The sequence below is a fragment of the Diplodia corticola genome (assembly GCF_001883845.1).
Source record: "Diplodia corticola strain CBS 112549 chromosome Unknown scaffold16, whole genome shotgun sequence".
Classification (NCBI taxonomy): domain Eukaryota; kingdom Fungi; phylum Ascomycota; class Dothideomycetes; order Botryosphaeriales; family Botryosphaeriaceae; genus Diplodia; species Diplodia corticola.
The window spans coordinates 129,349-146,310 of NW_017971495.1; the positions used below are offsets into that span (position 1 = coordinate 129,349).

General features: G+C 57.9%; 7 protein-coding genes across 7 annotated transcripts; 5 read left to right on the forward strand and 2 right to left on the reverse strand.

Moving 5' to 3' along the window:
• Window positions 1-104: 104 nt before the first annotated feature.
• On the forward strand, window positions 105-970 carry BKCO1_1600047 (2-deoxy-d-gluconate 3-dehydrogenase; the record flags this gene model as incomplete). The annotated part of the gene is made up of 2 exons (XM_020271497.1): window positions 105-233; window positions 314-970. 2 exons carry the CDS (start codon window positions 105-107, stop codon window positions 968-970), a joined length of 786 nt encoding a protein of 261 aa, XP_020131765.1.
• A 1,771-nt stretch (window positions 971-2,741) lies between these two features.
• BKCO1_1600048 (inositol oxygenase) lies at window positions 2,742-3,781 on the reverse strand (the record flags this gene model as incomplete). The annotated part of the gene is made up of 2 exons (XM_020271498.1): window positions 2,742-2,798; window positions 2,855-3,781. 2 exons carry the CDS (start codon window positions 3,779-3,781, stop codon window positions 2,742-2,744), a joined length of 984 nt encoding a protein of 327 aa, XP_020131760.1.
• Window positions 3,782-4,855: 1,074 nt separating this feature from the next.
• BKCO1_1600049 (aldo keto reductase) lies at window positions 4,856-6,067 on the forward strand (the record flags this gene model as incomplete). The annotated part of the gene is made up of 4 exons (XM_020271499.1): window positions 4,856-5,249; window positions 5,319-5,345; window positions 5,398-5,778; window positions 5,850-6,067. The coding sequence occupies 4 exons, from the start codon at window positions 4,856-4,858 to the stop codon at window positions 6,065-6,067; spliced, it is 1,020 nt and encodes a 339-aa protein (XP_020131761.1).
• A 523-nt stretch (window positions 6,068-6,590) lies between these two features.
• On the forward strand, window positions 6,591-7,303 carry BKCO1_1600050 (uncharacterized protein; the record flags this gene model as incomplete). Its single annotated transcript, XM_020271501.1, has 2 exons — window positions 6,591-6,857; window positions 7,094-7,303. 2 exons carry the CDS (start codon window positions 6,591-6,593, stop codon window positions 7,301-7,303), a joined length of 477 nt encoding a protein of 158 aa, XP_020131810.1.
• Window positions 7,304-8,573: 1,270 nt separating this feature from the next.
• Window positions 8,574-9,354, reverse strand: BKCO1_1600051 (cytochrome c; the record flags this gene model as incomplete). The annotated part of the gene is made up of 4 exons (XM_020271502.1): window positions 8,574-8,693; window positions 8,780-8,938; window positions 9,018-9,049; window positions 9,339-9,354. 4 exons carry the CDS (start codon window positions 9,352-9,354, stop codon window positions 8,574-8,576), a joined length of 327 nt encoding a protein of 108 aa, XP_020131867.1.
• A 938-nt stretch (window positions 9,355-10,292) lies between these two features.
• Window positions 10,293-11,471, forward strand: BKCO1_1600052 (nad-binding protein; the record flags this gene model as incomplete). Its single annotated transcript, XM_020271503.1, has 8 exons — window positions 10,293-10,535; window positions 10,592-10,675; window positions 10,741-10,754; window positions 10,810-10,965; window positions 11,016-11,064; window positions 11,137-11,210; window positions 11,263-11,398; window positions 11,457-11,471. 8 exons carry the CDS (start codon window positions 10,293-10,295, stop codon window positions 11,469-11,471), a joined length of 771 nt encoding a protein of 256 aa, XP_020131866.1.
• Window positions 11,472-12,515: 1,044 nt separating this feature from the next.
• Window positions 12,516-15,767, forward strand: BKCO1_1600053 (ser arg-related nuclear matrix protein; the record flags this gene model as incomplete). The annotated part of the gene is made up of 1 exon (XM_020271504.1): window positions 12,516-15,767. One exon carries the CDS (start codon window positions 12,516-12,518, stop codon window positions 15,765-15,767), a length of 3,252 nt encoding a protein of 1,083 aa, XP_020131865.1.
• Between the last annotated feature and the right edge of the window lie 1,195 nt (window positions 15,768-16,962).

Genomic DNA, 16,962 nt, shown 5'->3' on the forward strand with positions numbered 1-16,962 from the left:
TCACCCGCATGGCCCAGCAACGACTTCGCAAGCTCCATCACCAACTTTCTCCTCAACCTTCTTCCGCAGCTCTCCCTGCATCCTCCTCCTCCACTCCCTCCACCATGGCCTCTGTCCACAAGCTCTTCTCCCTCGATGGCCAGACCGCGCTCGTCACCGGCGGCACGCGGGGCATCGGCCAGGCAATGGCTGTGGCATTGGCTGAAGCTGGCGCCGACATCCTCCTGATCCAGGTATGTTGAGCTCGCGACAGCTGGCTGAGGCCTGAAATGGCTTCAGGCTGCAGCACAGCACGTCCACTGACATGTTGCAGCGCGACACCTCCAACACCGCGACCAAGTCTCAGGTCGAGGCGCTTGGCCGGAAAGCCACCATCTACACCGCAGACCTGAGCGACCCCAAGTCCGTCGGCGAAGTCGTCCCCAAGGTCACCGGCGACGGCCAAAAGATCGACATTCTCGTCAACTGCGCCGGCGTCCAGAAGCGGCACCCGGCACACCAGTTCCCCGACGAGGATTGGGACGCGGTGCTGCAAGTCAACCTCCGCACCGTCTTCATCCTCTGCCGCGACGTCGGCGCTCACATGCTTGCCCGCGACCCCGACTCGACAGGCCGCCGCGGCGCCGTCATCAATGTCGCCTCACTCCTCTCCTTCCAGGGCGGCATCACCGTGCCCGCCTATGCGGCCAGCAAGGGTGGCGTGGCGCAGCTGACCAAGGCGCTGAGCAACGAGTGGTCGGGTAAGGGTATCGCGGTCAACGCCATCGCTCCGGGATACATTACGACCGACATGAACGAGGCGCTCATCAACGACAAGAACCGAGCCGACGCCATTCTGGCGCGCATTCCGGCGGGCAGGTGGGGAAACCCCGAGGACTTCAAGGGTGCTGTGGTTTACTTGGCCTCGAGGGCGGCGGGATACGTTGGCGGTGAGGTGTTGACCGTCGATGGCGGCTGGATGGCCAGGTAAAGCGGAGAAAAGCGTCTGCGAGGTAAAAAGTCGAGCACGAAAGTGGAGGTGTTTAGAATTCCTTCGAGCCTAGATAGATTTTTGTCATCTTAATATTTGTCCAATTCCGCCTCCCATATTCTCAACCAATCACGGGCCAGACATTACGGGCTATGATTCCGTTCGTTCTACCTTAATGTCCTGTAGCAGACGTGTCTCAAGGCAAGCGCGCTATCACGTGTCGATGATGAAGCACTCACTTCGCTTCCATCTCTTCCCTATCCCCGAAATCTGGGGTAAGTCTTGGAAGGAAAGACAGATCTGGCGGGGTAACCATCTCCGCTTCCCCATCAAGAAATTTTTTCCGACAGGACACGGCAGTCCTAAACGCGCTAAGTCTGCCGCCTCGATCGTCCTCTCCGCTTTGGGCTTATTCCCGTGCTGACTGGTCTTCTCGAATAATACAAAGAGCATGCCGTCCATCCCGTCCCACCAGCCATCAACCCGACGAAGACCTGCATCATTCCCTCCAACAAGACCGTTCCAGACCCACACAATAATTCACTTCAGCAAAATGGCCAAGTCTTCTTTCGGCACATCGACCTTGCGCCACCGGCATTGAAAAGCGAAGAGGACTGATTGGACGGCAGTCGACGACGCGGGGGCCTTGGCTTGCGCAAGCGCGATCTTTCACCTGGATCGGGACCCAGGTTCCGCTAGGCCACCGTTGCGCTTCTGTGTCTCCGAGTCAGGCCCCCAAGGAAAAGAGACAGGTTTTTCGACGCTGTGGATAATAGGCAAATCATCGGGCAATCGACGGCACGTTTGCTGGGTCTTAGTGGCAGAGAGACCGTTGTGGTGGCTGGTGGCAAGTGTTTGTGCGCGCGCGCGCATCATCAGGGTGTTGAGCATTAACGCCCACTGACGTAGCTGTGCAGGGGCAGATACACTTTTCTGCGTAATCTTAGGTGGGTCCGCTTCTTTGCGTTCAGAGATTGACATGCAGAGGTGGGGCTGGGCTGCTTGTGTGGCGGTGGGGTAACTGGGGGGGAGAGGGCGACGGCCACTGCTTGCCCACGGCTTCGCGGAATGCCACAGACGCTGCGGATGATGGTTTGCGACAAAAGGGATGCAACGGAGATGCAGAGTTGTGTTTCCTTCACATGCTCGAGTGACACACGTGTGACACAACAGGAGTTCTCGTTATGCGGGGGTTTGCTCCGAAAGTCAGTGTTGCGCAGCTTATCTGTCACTGCAGTCAAGTGCACTGCTTTGTGACACGTTCCATGGCGAAAATAAAAGTGCTGCATGCCGAGGTACAAGTAGGCGAAGGATGCGTGTTCAATAGCGAGTCGAGGTCAGCTGCCGGTTAAGTGACTGGGACGGAAGCGGGGGAGCAACCATGCGACTGTCATTGATAAGATCCGGATATTGGAATTAACGTCTGCTGGGTGTTATTGTGAGCAGGTGAAGAGCAGCACAAGTGCCAACATTAATGGCTTGCGGTATGCCTTCGACTCGAACTTGAGATTGTCGGACACAAGGAATTTGGAATCATCAAGGACGGTCACCATTCATCAGACTTGTACGGGTAAGCATATGGAGGAGTTGAAGGTGATAGGCGCATTTAGCACCCTATGTTGATTGTGTAATTCTATCACAATTAGCTGCGTGACTGTTCTTTTTTGCAGCGGGTAGTCATGACTATTGATTTGTCCCAGAAACGCCAGAAAACAAGAATGATTCGCTCAAGTGCCGTCATAGTCGTGTCGCAAGATCAAATGCATCGCATCTACCACTTGACGACCTTGTTGGGGAAGTACTCATCGATGAGCGACTGGTAGTAGTCCTGTGCAAGTCCGTTAGTGTCTGTAGTGCTAAATGCAGCGAAGTGATGAAACATACCTTGAGCTCCTCGGCCTTGGGCATGTCGTCGCTCTTGGAGTACAGGTCGTAAGGGTTGAAAGCCTTGACGGCCTCAAGCATCTTCACGTCCTTCTCGTTCATCATCCACTTGTACGCACCCTCCTTGTGCCAGGGGTAGAAGGAGTGGTAGCGGATCATGGCAAGACCCTCATCGGGGATGGTGGACTGCTCCTTGGCGATGTGGTAGAGGTACTCATCGTGACCCCAGGAGAGCATGACGTTGTCGAGACCGCAGCCAGGGGTGTAGATGCCATGCTCATCACCGTAGATCTCGTGGCCGTAGTCGGGGTTGCCCACGAAGGTGTCGGGGTAGATGATGCGCTTGTCAAAAGCGCAGCCGACGGGGAAAGTGTCACCGACAACATCCCACTGGCCGCGGGCGTCGAAGAAGAAGAGGAGCTTGCCAAGATCGTGGATCAAGCCGACGAGCTGCATCCAGCGGGGCTTGCCATCGCGGCGGATGGCCTCGGCAGTCTGGAGAAGATGCTCGATCTGGGAGAGCGAAGTGTCGGGGTCAGACTCGTCGATGAGGGTGTTGAGCTTCTCGATGGCCTCCCAGACGGTCATCTCAGCGCGCGTCTTGGAGCGGAAGTCGTTGCGGGCCTTGATGTTGTAGGCAACGGTTTGCTTCTCGTGCTGCTCGCGGTAGAAGTTCTTGACGCGGTCGCAGGCCTCCTCGTACTGGCGGAACTTGGTCTTGTCCTTCTCGGCGTCGAACTTGGACTTGGCGTAGATGTCGGCCTCGTCGTCGGTGTAGCCCTCCTTCTTCATGGTGTCGCGGAGGACGTTGACGGCATCGATGTCGTCGGAGAGCTCCTCAAGAGCCTGGCCATCACGGGCCTTGTTGATGGAGTCCTTGGTGGGGACGGGGGCGGTGGCGCTGTTCTCGAGGGCGATGGGAGCCATGTCTGCGGTAGGGTATGCTGCAAGAGCAGTGGGTATCTCAAAGAATGCAGGGTAAAGAGGATTTGGCTAGTGAGTAGTGGGGGGAGGACTCGGTGGGAGATGGAAGAGGGATGGGGTCGTGGCGGACGTGGTTAAATATCAAAATACACCAAGCGGCGGCTGAGTACCTTGCTCAGACAGCCAGAACAGGCAATGGCAAGCACGGAGGGCCTGGGCCAGGGCGTCCCCGGAATCCATGACGAGAGGCATGCTGGGAACTAAGTTTCCAGCAGGCCCTCTCCGCAGAGCTGCGCACCCCACAATCTGACGGTAGGAGAAACGCTTGCCCTGTGGTAGGCTCATCTCGCACCCCCCCCAGCAGCCGCCGTCTGCAGCTCCGCCCGGCCGTAGCGAAGGCAAGTTTCGCCCGGTAGGCCTGAGGATTAGGTTACACGGACTGAAATAGGCAAGCTGGTGATGTCGGCGGGGAAGGAGTGCTTCGGAAACCACTTTTCACTAGCGCCGAGAAACTGGACGCGCCTGCCCCAGACATGCATGCATGCTGCTTGGCGCCACCGCCTTCTGGAAGCCCGCGATTACGCATCGCCGCCCACGTGAGGCTTTCTGAGAGACCTACTACGTACACCGTGAACGTCGAGACAAGGAACCCGCGCCGGCCTGCCCGCATGCGTGCGCGCGCCTCAGCAGCCGGCAACTGGTCTGGTTGAAACGGAAGGGGGCACGGGGGCGCGAGCGCGAGCCTCATCAGCGGCTGGCCGCGGGCAAAGCCTGGCTGCGCTGCCGAAAGCATCGGGCTACCTAGCCGCGCCGGAACTGACCTTTTCCTCTCCAGCAAGTGACGGCACTTCGCCCTACAGCTTCCCCGCGCTGTGGGCGTTGCGGCTACTTGATCCCCGGGATCGCGCACGTGCCCGGCTCGCCGACGAAAACACCGATGGCCGACGCCGGGGGACCAGGGCTGTGGCGTCATCGGCGTTTGATTGCATTGGCGCGGGGAGGTGGGGTGCCCGCGCGAACAGCTGTTGACTTTGCGCCCTCAGCAGTAAAAACAGCGCGCGCGCCGTCTTTTCTGCAATGAACCCTTCACTCTGCAACTTCATCCTCAAGTCTACTCCCTCAAGCATCCTCGATCCCAAGCCCACCATGAGCATTCCTCTCCCCCTCAACACCGGCGCGACCATCCCCGCCCTCGGCCTGGGCACCTGGCAGTCCGAGCCTGGCCAGGTCAAGGCTGCTGTCTCCCATGCGCTCAAGTCGGGCTACCGTCACATTGACTGCGCCTTCATGTACGGCAATGAGGGCGAAGTCGGCGAGGCCTTCAAGGAGGCCTTCGACGCCGGAATCGTGAAGCGTGAGGACATCTTCGTCACCACCAAGCTGTGGTGCACCTTCCACTCGCGCGTCGAGGAGAACCTCGACGAGAGCTTGAGGCGCCTGGGCCTGGACTACGTCGACCTGTACCTCATGCGTGAGTTCACCCCAGCCCACCTACCGCTCCTTACCCGCGAAGACCGAGGCTAATTGAATGAATCCGTAGACTGGCCGGTGCCTATGAACCCCAAGGGTATGCTACGCAACAATGTTTCCGAGTAGCTCGCAACTGACAAGCCGCGCAGGCAACCACCCCACCATCCCCAAGCTTCCTGACGGTTCCCGTGACTTGGACAAGTCGTGGTCGTTCATCCAGACCTGGAAGCAGCTCGAGGAGCTGCCGGCCAAGGGCAAGGCCAAGGCCATTGGCGTTGCCAACTTCTCCGTTCCTTTCCTTGAGGCTCTTCTCAAGGAGGCCAAGATCACTCCTGCTGCCAACCAGATCGAGAACCACCCGTATCTGCCGCAACAGGAGATTGTTGACTTCTGCAAGTCCAAGGGCATCCACATCACCGCCTACAGCCCCTTCGGCAGCACTGGCAGCCCCATGTTCAAGGAGGAAGGTGTCCAGGAGCTTGCAAAGAAGTACAACGTCGGTCCTGGCAACATTCTGCTGAGCTACCATGGTGAGTTTGATGCCGAAGCGCGACTGTTTTTTCTACCAATGAGTCTGGGTAAGCTGACGGATTTATCCCAGTTGCGCGTGGAAGCTCCGTCCTGGCCAAGTCGGTTACGCCCTCCCGGATAGACGAGAACAAGAACATCGTCAAGCTCAGCTCAGAGGACCTGGAGGCTCTGGAGAAGATCCACAAGGTCAAGGGCGTCACCAGATTCATCTACCCCGCCTTCGGTGTCAACCTTAGGTTCCCTGACAGGTCCGAGCCCGAGGGCTACGACCCCCTTGCCAACCTGTAAATTTATACCCATGGTTAGAGGGGCGGACGAAAAGCATGACCAATCTTTGATAGAATCCAATGAAATGACGATTACCTGCCCTTCCTGTCGTTTGCTCGAGCTTGTGATTGTGTACTGTCGCTGGTCCAAAGGGCAAAATAAACTTTGAATTGTGAAATCCGCCGCGGGGCGGAAATGGGCATCACGTCACGTCAGATTTGTTACAGCCGACCTTTCCTTCTCCGCTACCCCACCGAAAGCTGTCAACGGGCTGACGTGAACACAAGATGTGAGACGGTCACATTGAAAGTCACACAAGCGCTAGGTAGCCGACTTATCACTTTTTTATCAACTACCCTCGCATGCCCCGCTCGTCTCGTCTGAAGGCCTCGACCCTCAACCTTCGCTACGTCACCATCTAGCTCTCCAACCTACAATCACCCTTCCGTCTCAGCTTCCGCGGAGACGAATCCATTCTTTCTTTCCCTCGTGTCGCTGCGCCTTCTCCGTTCCAATCGTCGGAAACACTCCCCGTCACGTCGCCATGTCCTCCTCGCACCACCCCCACCAGCCGTACACCCCGCTCCAGCAAGACCGACAAGCCCGCAACCGGCCCGCACACATCCACAGCGCAGCCGCCCCTCACCGCGGCAGAGCCAGCGGTGGCGCAAGCAACATGAGGCAGCAGCACCAGCAGCGCGCCGCGCTGGCGCGTGACGAGACCTTCGAGGAGCGCGAGCGGCGGTACAATGCGGCGCGGATACTGGAGAGTAACGAGATGCTGATCTGGCACTCCGTCGCGCGGAATGAGGTATGCCGCCTCCCCCTTTCCCTTTGCTTCCTTCCGTGGCGAGGCGAGGGCCAAGGGAAGAAGGAGTGGATGGCAGAAGGCTAAAGAGTAGCTGTGCGTGCGCGGGCGAATGGATACAGCTCGCTGCACGACCGCCTTTGAGCTCGGGTCGTGCCTATGTTGCGGCCCATGTGTTACTCGTACATACAATCTTCGGACAGGATTTGCTAACAACATGTGCTCTTCCGTCCCAACAGTCTCTGCCGCAGACGCGTCTCCACTTCGAGAAGATCGTCGCCGGCTTCGACAGCGACGACTCGGATCCCGAATGGGACGACGCGACGCCGCCTCCGCCGCCACGACAGCAGCAGCCGTCCGCCTCGCGGTCAACGAGCGGCAGCAATAAGAGGGATAGGGAGAGCAACAGCCCTGCGTCGCGAAAGAGTAGGTCGGGCACGCCGGCATGATGATGTTGGCATGCGAGCCGCGCAAGACGCGTTACTACACATTCGAGGTGCTTCGTGTGAGCGTAATTGCTTTAGCATCCGGCCATCGTACCGTGCGACTCAGGGAATGCTCTACAACACAATTGGCATGGGATGGGGGCAGGAATGGGGCAATGAAGACATCCAAGAGAGCAGACTTGCAACATGTTCTTTGCAATTAGATACCCACGTGCGAAACCGCATGAGAATATGGGTATACGAAGTTCTACTGTGTATTTACAGACACACACACACACACACACACACACACACGCCTACCTTGGCCCCCAAAACTTCCCTCTGCTGCTTACGGTTGATGACAGCGCAGACTACGGGCACAGACGGGATCTCCGGGAGCTTTGGCGTACTTTTCCGGCCGTCGCCAACGGGCGCGCTGCTTCTGGTTGTCAGGGCCGGTGGCGTGACATCCTTGGGACCGCAACGCTCAAGTACCGCACGTCGCCGTATTTCGCGCCGCAGGAGTGTAAAGCAAAGCGGAAAAAACACGCCAGTGCAATTGCGATTGCCCGTTGAGCAACCCGTTGCGATCAAATCGTCTGGCGGGAGTGGAAATGTGAGCGTTTTCCGCCGATGCTGCGCGCCTTGTCGGCCCGTTGAAGGCGGAGCGGCTCCGCTCGAAAAACAGCACGGAGGACGGAACGAGCTGGGAAGCATTGGGCCGCCAATGCCCACAGGGGGGAGGATCGCGATGAGTGAGACTGCGAAGTGAACCATCCATGGTTGAGGCTCCGTGCCGCATGCGTGGCAATCCCGTCGCCACTATCCAATGCCTTCAGTGTCCGCGACCGGTCGGTTTCAATGGATGTTTGAACGGTCGGCGTTCAGTTCAAGTCCTCTCGCTTCGTCCCGAGCCAATTGGTGCGGTAATGACGTGCCCCCCCTGTGCAGATGGAAAAGTTCAGTGCGCGCGCATTGCAAGCGAGTGACGTGTGCCAGCCCTAAAGACAAATCGCAAAAGTGTAAACAGATCAGCACGAAGGTGTTCAAGTCGCAGATGAGGAGCCCGAAGTCGGAAGTGGAGAATGAATCATTTGTTGGTATCGCCGGACCTTGACCCACTGTGAAAACGGTCTATGTCTAGCACACGCAAAGCCAAGCCATGTATTATACAAGCACAAAGGAGGAACACCACCAACGAAACCCGCCTATCGTACGTCTAAGTCTTGATGGTACATGATAAGAGGGGAAGCGGAGAAGGTAGAAGTCGTGGAGGTATCGTAGGTTAGGTCATTTATGCGGTCTCGTCCTTGAGGAAGGTGATCAGGTCGTTGCGGTCCTTGGGCTTCTTGAGACCACCGAAGGCCATCTTGGTGCCGGGAATGTACTTCTTGGGGTTCTCGAGGTAGTCGAACTGTTTGGAACCGTCAGACAGGAGCTCGCGCGACGCCGGCGCTGCAAGCTGGCGCAGTGTGTCCCAGCACACGGTTGGGGACATACCAGAGAGTTCTCGTCCCACGTGACACCCTTCTGCTTGTTGGCGTCGGTGTAGGAGAAGCCGTCGACCTGGCCGGACTTGCGACCGAAGAGGCCGTGAAGCTTGGGGCCGACCTTGTTGCCCTCGTCGGCCTTCAGGGTGTGGCACTGGGCGCAACGGGTCTGCAAAGATTGTCAGGACGGGTTCCAGCGCACGCTAGCAAAACCGGTTTCCCAGAGAGCCGTCTCTGCAGCAACGTACCTTGAAGAGGTTGGCACCCTTCTTAGCATCACCTGTGGTAAACCGTTAGCGGCTGACCGGCGGATGGGATTGGATTGTCTTGGAGAATTGGGATGCGCCACAACGCGGCGAAGACGGCGGCTTCATTCGCGAAAGCAGCCGGTCAACCGGCGAGACGTAGGCGCAAAGCTGCGCGCCCAGTCAAGGACTTTGGAGTGGCGAGTACCAGCCCGTATATCCGTCGCCAGGTGTGACAGGTGCCTCGGAGCCCAGGGAAGAAGCCACCGTTGCGTCGCGTTGAGAGCGGTTGGTGAAAGGGGACAAGGAGAATGGCGCGCGTACCGGCCTCGAAACCCATTTTGATTAAAGGTTTAGGTGTGTAGCGTGTGGAGAGAAGACGAAGGCGTAGGGATTGAAGGTCGACGTGAACTGTCGGAGTCGCAGAGGAGATTGATGGAGTGCGCTGGGGAAGGAGAAGGGGAGAAGAAAAAGTCGTTGGTGACGGAAGAGAATCGATTTAGCCCAGGTCAGCCGCGTGCGGCCAGCCAATCAGCGCGAAGATGATTTTTAGGGATGGTCGGAAGAACACGGGCGAGCGGCAAAGCCCCGTGGCGGTGTGGCTGATTGGAAAGGCCCAGCGCCCTCGGTCGGCGATTCCTCGCAAGTCTCCCATCTGCCGGCCTGAAGCCCACTCTGGTACCCGGATTGCGGTGCGGCATCATCGGCACGCAGCGCTGAGGTCATGTGCGAGATTCTGCGAGCCTTCCATCGCGTCCAGGCCCGCGCCCGCGGGCACGCGCAGCCGCACGCTCCGACTGACGTAGGCGTGCGACCGTGAATCATGACGACGTGCACTGCGGGCGGCATTATTGTTATTATTGTTCGATTGCATGTTTGCAGCGCTCAGGTCTGGGCCCGCTCGCCTATTGCAAGCCCTTCGCGATGCCCGGCGCTCGCGGGGGGCGGCCGGCGATGATGCACATACAGCTACTGCAGCTTCCCTGTCGCCAGCTCTGCGGGTGCCCGGTTTGGGCGGCCTTGGCCTCCGCTGCCAGATCGATGAGGGGACAGACATCGTATTTTTCCTCCAGACCACCTTCCGTGCTTTCTTACCGCGAGTCACAGTTCAGTCGCTCCTAGCGGCCACGCGACCTGGAGTCGGTCGTTTTCAGGCGCACGACTTCGCTCCTATCTAGCTGGCCTTGCCTATCACCGCCCACTTTCCACTAGTATGCAGGTAGTGTCCCGCCGACGCGCGCCGCACTCGCCAAACTTTCTGTCGGCCCTGCAACCAACATGAACCAAATCCCCGATGCGCTCTACTGCGACCAGGAGACCACCACCTGGGTCGTCGTGGGCGCCAGCAGAGGCATTGGCCTCGAGTTCGTCCGCCAGCTGATAGCCCGCGGGGAGAAGATCATTGCGACGGTCCGGCAGCCCTATGCCGAACATGCTTCTGCGCTCTGGGGCCACTCGGGAAACGACCATGGCCGCTGCCAGATGTTTGTCTGTGACATTCTATCAGAAGCCAGCATCGCAGTAGGACATGTCACTTTCGCGCCGCCGGAGAGAAGCGTTGGTTGATCAGTGAACAGAACTTCGTGAATCAGCTCGCCGCGATCCCCAACTTCAAGATAGACTATGTCGTAATCAATGCCGGTGTCTTGAGATACCCCAATGTGAGCCTAATGCCTCCTCTGTACCACTCTGCCGGCTGGCCACAGACTGACGGTGCTTTCCACAGAGGGCCACTGAACTGTTGGTGCTCCGCGTAACCCTGGAGCCGTATGCATGTTTCTCATCATCAGTCCAGATCGTTCGACGAGTTTGCCTTCCATCTACACACCAACACCATTGGCCCGATCATCACCGCCCAGAAGCTGCTTCAGACCAACATTCCGATTGGCACCATTGTTTTCATGTCCAGCGACTCGGGATCGGCCATCAACTTTCGAGAGATGGAAGACGGGTATTGCCAGGCGCTCTGCTAACGGCGTTCCTTGGGCTGACGCGCATCAGGTTTGCTGCCTACGCCGCGTCAAAGTGTGCTCTCAACCAAATGCTCCGGGTAAGCCGCCCCGAATTTCAATTTCTAAGCACTGTTGCCCCCGTTTCCGCTCTTGCTGACACACAGCCAAAGCACATGGCCGCCGAGTTGAAACGGCAGGACGACGACACCATCATTCTCGCGATCCATCCGGGAGAAGTGGCAACGTAAGAGTCGCAGATGCCTGGAAGCGTTTTTGGGAGGCTTACTTGCTTTTAGGGACATGTCCAACATCGACCTGCCCTGGCCCATCGCGGGCCAAATCAGCCCCGAGGTGTCTGTCGCGGGCATGATCGATGTGATACAAAGCAAAGGCATCCAGCATAGCGGTACTTTCTGGACGTGGGAGAACGTGGTGAGTGGTCACAAGCCCCAGACAGCGTCCCCAAGCGGCATTCGCTGACAATGGGAAGCCTCACCCTTGGTAGCGGCATAAGAACGCCACCAGGGAAGACTGACCGGTGAAGCCCGGCATTTGATGTTTATTTTTCTTGTCAGCCGCCACGTCACCTGCGCAGCGACGCAGAGGCTCTCTGCTGGGTATTACTGTGAGAGCGCAGTGTCTCGCGCTGCTTTACTCGGCGCAGATGAGCGCTGCGGAGGCCGAGATGGAGGGGCAAGTTGGACGGCGGCAGCCGACGATGGCTGCGGACCGGCTGGCGCTCCCGACAGGCGCTGCAGGAGAGCAGGATTACCCTTGCATGTATACAGACGCTCTATGACTGATGGAATGTAGGTGGTTCTGCAAGTTCTAGGATCCAAGACACACGGGAGCTTAGGATAGGCCGGCAGAAAAGTGGGAAGTCGGGCAGCGCGCATAAGTGCTCCAAGCCGTCCCAAGGCGAGTTCCGTGCCGATGTAGATTACACAGTCGAGCTGCGATGCGGACGGACGTGGCGCCGCTCAGAGGCACGCGCAGCGCATGGCGGGCGGGAATGCGCAGGAGAACATGCGGCTCTTGGGCGAATCTCACGATGATGCCGGCTCGTTAGCGACGCCACTGGGATGACTGGAGCCGTATTCGGGCACGTCGGGCGCCTCTGGACCCAAAATAGGCGGCCACGCGCGTGGCGAGGGGAAGGGGCGCGATTGGAAAGCCCCCTTGCGGCTCGGTTTTAGCTCTGGAGAAGAGGCGGAGGTGCGGTGACGGCAAGGCTCCCAGTGGCAGGCGAGCCCTGGTTGTGCTCCAGACGTTGCCGCTGTCAGCGCCGCCAGACCCTGACCAGGCCCCGAACAGACAAGCGGCAGCGCCCACCGCGCGCTCCACGCTCCACCCGGACCGCTTCTTGCAGGCAGGGCCATGCGTCAGCGCGCGCCCACCCATCACCCCCCACCACACTCCCAACCCGCATGGCGTTGCGTGACTGCCTCTGCCTGGCCATGCTGCATTTTCCGCCTTAAAGCCCGACCAGCCCTCCCTTGTAATCCCGCCTGCTTCCCCTTCTCTCGCCAGCCCAGAGCCACCGCCGTGCATGGCATACCGCGACTACGACGGGCGGCCCCGCTACGCGAGCCGCTACGAACCGAACACCTCGCGGTCGCGCAACTACGAGCACGTCAAGGGCCCCGACTACCCCTACGATCGCCGTCGCACCGACTACTCTGCGTACCACGCACCAGACCAACCAACCTACGACGACCGTTACGCCAATGACACCGACTACACCTACGCCGCCTACGACTTGCGCGATCGCGATTGCTACCCGCCCACCCCGCCTCCAACCGCGTCGTATCGCATCCAACGGCGCCGTCGAGCATCGTGGCCGCCGTGTCCCACTGCCGAGGACCTGGATGTGGCCCTTGCCAAAGAAGTGAGCCATGTCTTGCAGGACGGGAACCATGGGGACGAGGCGCCCAACCGGGGCTGCATTGACCAGGAACCCATAATGATCGAGGTGGACGAGGAGATGGCGCGCTTCAACCCGGAGCGCCGCTTTGTGCTGGTACCGGGAGCTGGTGGCGAGGAAGAAACGACTTTCGACGACGTTCGGATTCGAGGGAGCATGCGCCAACCCGCGGATCGCCAAAAGGCACCGCCCTTGCAGACCGATCTGCGTGATCCACCCGTTGACACGGCACGTCCTCGCTCGCCCTATTCATCCAGCCGGATCCCTAGCGACGCCAAACACCAGTCTTCCGGCGACTCGTATCTCTCACCGAAGTCTGCGGCATCCTCAACAACCTTCGGCACGGCACCAGGAGCTGGGTCAGACGCGAGTAGAAGCGCTGGCCACGCCAAGTCCCGGCCTGCTCCACTGCAAACAAAGTCGCTGTTCTCAGCTGACTCGCGGCGTGAGAATGGTGTGTCCGACGGCTCAGACCTATCTGCAGACGAATCAGTCAAGTTGCGAACACGTCGGAGGCCGGCACGATACTCGTTCAATCCGGCTGAGTTGAGGAAGGATGATCTGCGCACATCCTTGCACGACCTCAGCTCCCCGCCCGAGCGTGTTGCTTCACCCTACGCTTACGCTTCTGCCGACCTGAACAAGGATGACATCAAAAGCCCGCTGAGCGCTTCTGCTCCTGGGCGAGATCGTATATCTTCACCCTATTCCTACACCCCCGCGGACCCGAGGAAAGACCACATGAAGCATCCTGCCTTGGACACTGAGCCGATTCGGGAGCGCATATCATCCCCTTATTCGTACAAGCCTTCTGACCTCAAAGAGGACATTCGGAGCGTTCCATGTGAACGTGACCCCATGAGAGATCGTCCGCCCTCGAGATCTTCGGTCCCTATGCATGGGCGCCCCGCGACGCCTTCCCTAACGACGCCTCGCTCGACTCCTAAAGGCTCAGGGTCGTCAGCCGGGAACACGCCCTCATCTCCCCAATTCTTCAATGACTTGCCATGGGGTAGACCGAGACTATCCCGCCAGACTACGGCCGAGACCCTGTATGGAAGTACAGAAGAAAGCCAACAAAGCTCGAAATCCTCCAAGCTCTCATCTAGACCATCTTCACCAAAGCGAAGGGAAACCAAGCTTCCGCCATCGCCGCCTCGGTCTCCAAGGCCTCGGCATCAAGATATGGATGGGAGGATCCGCAGTGATCCTAGCTCCCGTCCGGGATCTCTAAATTCACGCACTGGTTCCCCCCTTCCGGATGATCAGAACTTTCGCTCCCCTTCTCCACGCATCGAGATCAGCACTAGCCGTCCTGAGCGCGTGTCAACGTTCCCTACTGCCAACCCTCCAAGGGAACGCTCGAGGCCTGTATCACGACAGAGTCGTTACGAATCGGCCTTGGCCGGTGATGCTGACCAACATTTAAAAGGAGCCCCTCCGAGGATCGACATACAGTCTCCTTCACCAGCCCGGCATCCGGCCTCAAAGTCGACAACATCGCTACCGTACCCTGTAGATGACGGCCCAACGCTCATGATGCCTGAAGAACAAAGCTATCAGTTCATCACGGAGAGCCCGCGAAGTCCCCAAAGAACCATTTCTGACTATCAGCGTGGCCCAACGATCGTACCAATACCGAACCACGTGCGAGAGGATGTCGATGCTGCAAGGTCTCCCTTACGCCGTTCTTATTCAGAAAGCAGTGTGCACACGGAGCGCACCGACTCACGCACGACGCCGTCCACTGTTCGAGGTGATGAGCTGCTGAGAGAGGCGGTTCCAGAGATGCCAGAACTGCCGCTGCCGCCCTGTCCACGCTCGACGTATTCTACAAAGTTTCACGACTGGTATACTCTGGACAGTGCGCCATCATTTGACATCTGCCCTGATTGTCTCGGAAAGATCATCGGCCGTTCCATGTTCCAAAGGTTCTTCGTGAGGGCACCCTCAACGGACATAGCAAAGAAGTGCCACTTCAGTTCCCCATGGTACCGACTCGCCTGGCTGATGACGTTGAAAGAGAAGCGAAGAGATCTGGACCTGATCTTCTCTTTAGCCTCGATCACGGACACCGAGGAGCCTTGTCCTGGCGAGCACGAAGATGTGCGAACGTGGTACGGTCTTCCGAACAAGCGAGGCAGCGACTTCATCCCCAATTTCCATATCTGCGAACGGGATTTATTGTACCTCGAAGCCCTCATGCCTACACTGCAAGGCTACTTCCAGCGCATCGACTCCTCGTCGGCACGGCTGTGTTCTTTCAGGATGAAGAGCAAACGCTTCCCAGAATACCTCGACATGCTGCTTGAAATCCATGAAGGGGCATTGAGGTCACGCAGCGGCACTGCGGATTTCTCTCGGTTCAAAGATGTTGTGAGCGAGCACGCGTGGAAGCGGGAATGCTCACGCGACACAGTCTTCCTCGGTAGTCTTTGGCACACGTATCCCGGCCTTCCTGAGTTCACCGTCTGCGAGGAATGCTACGACGACATCGTGTATCCTGATGTCAAGCGTGGTTCCAGACTGGCCGACGGGGTCACGCGCACCTTGGGATTCGTTCCTAGTGAGGCGGAGCTCGTGACCGGTGAGGGCAATTCGTGTCAGCTGTACAGCCCCCGCATGCGCCGGATCTGGGCACGCGCCGTCCAAGACGACAATGCGGTCTACCTAGCGCGCAAGGTTCGCGAGCGGAGAAAAATACAGCGTGATCTCAACAGCCAGGAACGCACTCTGAGGCGTCTTTTGGAAGACGCGATGCGCGAGCGTGAGTTTGGCTACTCGTACGTCAGCGGCAGTGTGAGCCAGAGTCTGGAGCCGGAGAGGCTCAGGGGAGAGTTGGAGAAGATTCAGAGAGAGTGGAAAGATTGGGAGTAGGCCCACGTGAAGGATGAGGCATGAACTTTGCATTACAAGTCGCATTGGGTTTTTGGTATCACAGGATGGTGTTTTGGACCTGGTCATGGAAAAACGCAAGTTGAATGCGTGCTTCCACCCCTATTTTTATTCACATCACAGCGACGGAGCTTTTCGGGACCGAGGGCGGTATCCTGTCGTACGTTTAGCGGCGCTCCTCACACTTTTCAGCTATTCCGACTCAAACCTGGGGACGACTACTTTCATGAAGCACGACTGACGCAGTATGGGGATACGGCCTCCTACGGTTAATTGGGATCTCATAATGCAGCGTATTTCTTGTTTATTTTGGCAAACACTGCATATTCTCTTTCACGGCCTCATGAAGTTAACGATTACGGGCTATGAAACAAAAAAGCAAGCCAGCTGGGAGAAAGGCAAGAGGAGAGAGGTGTGATGTTACAAAATGATCCTCAAAGCTTTGGCTGTGGAAACGCTTTTGATGTTCGTATATTTTTGTCTTTTCGGTCTGTCGGTCTGTTGGAAGTTGGGAGTAGCAATGAGTGAACTTAATTAATGGCTAGGTCTATTATCGAGCCTCTATCAAGTCGCAAGAAGTGAGCATGCTAACTCGAGCACTCTGAATGGCACACGGATAGAGCAGTTACCATCAAAGAATGAGCAGTTTCTAGAATGAGTGGAGCACAACCACATCATGCTGTCTATAGCAGGTTGTCGCGTACGCACGGGATCGCTAGCATGTGAATGGAGCTGTTACTATCGTAAGCGTGCTTACGATCTCACGACGAAGGTTCACAGCCGCTTCGGGCTTTTCCTTCCTATTCTTTTGGGTGTTGCTTCAACGGGGAAGCGCCTTGCGAGGCTCGAAAGCATCAGTCGTCGACAAAAGGTTTTCCGATCCCGTGGAATCGGATCCCGCTCTCTTTTCCCCCCCCCCTCGAAATCGAGACTCCGAGAGTGGTGCGGAAGGCAGTTTCCCTTCACGATACCAAAATCCGATGAAGGGGAGAGCATTGACCATGATGGTGAAGTTGGTGGTGTGATGTGGAGACCGGCCAGCGAGGCACAGATACACTTCCGGGAGATGATCTCCGTGAGGTGGAAAGGTTGCTGTCGTTCAGAAAGGGAACTGTTTCCTAGACCTGTGGAGATGGGGCTATGGTGATAAGATAACATTTGGCACCGGGAATCAGAA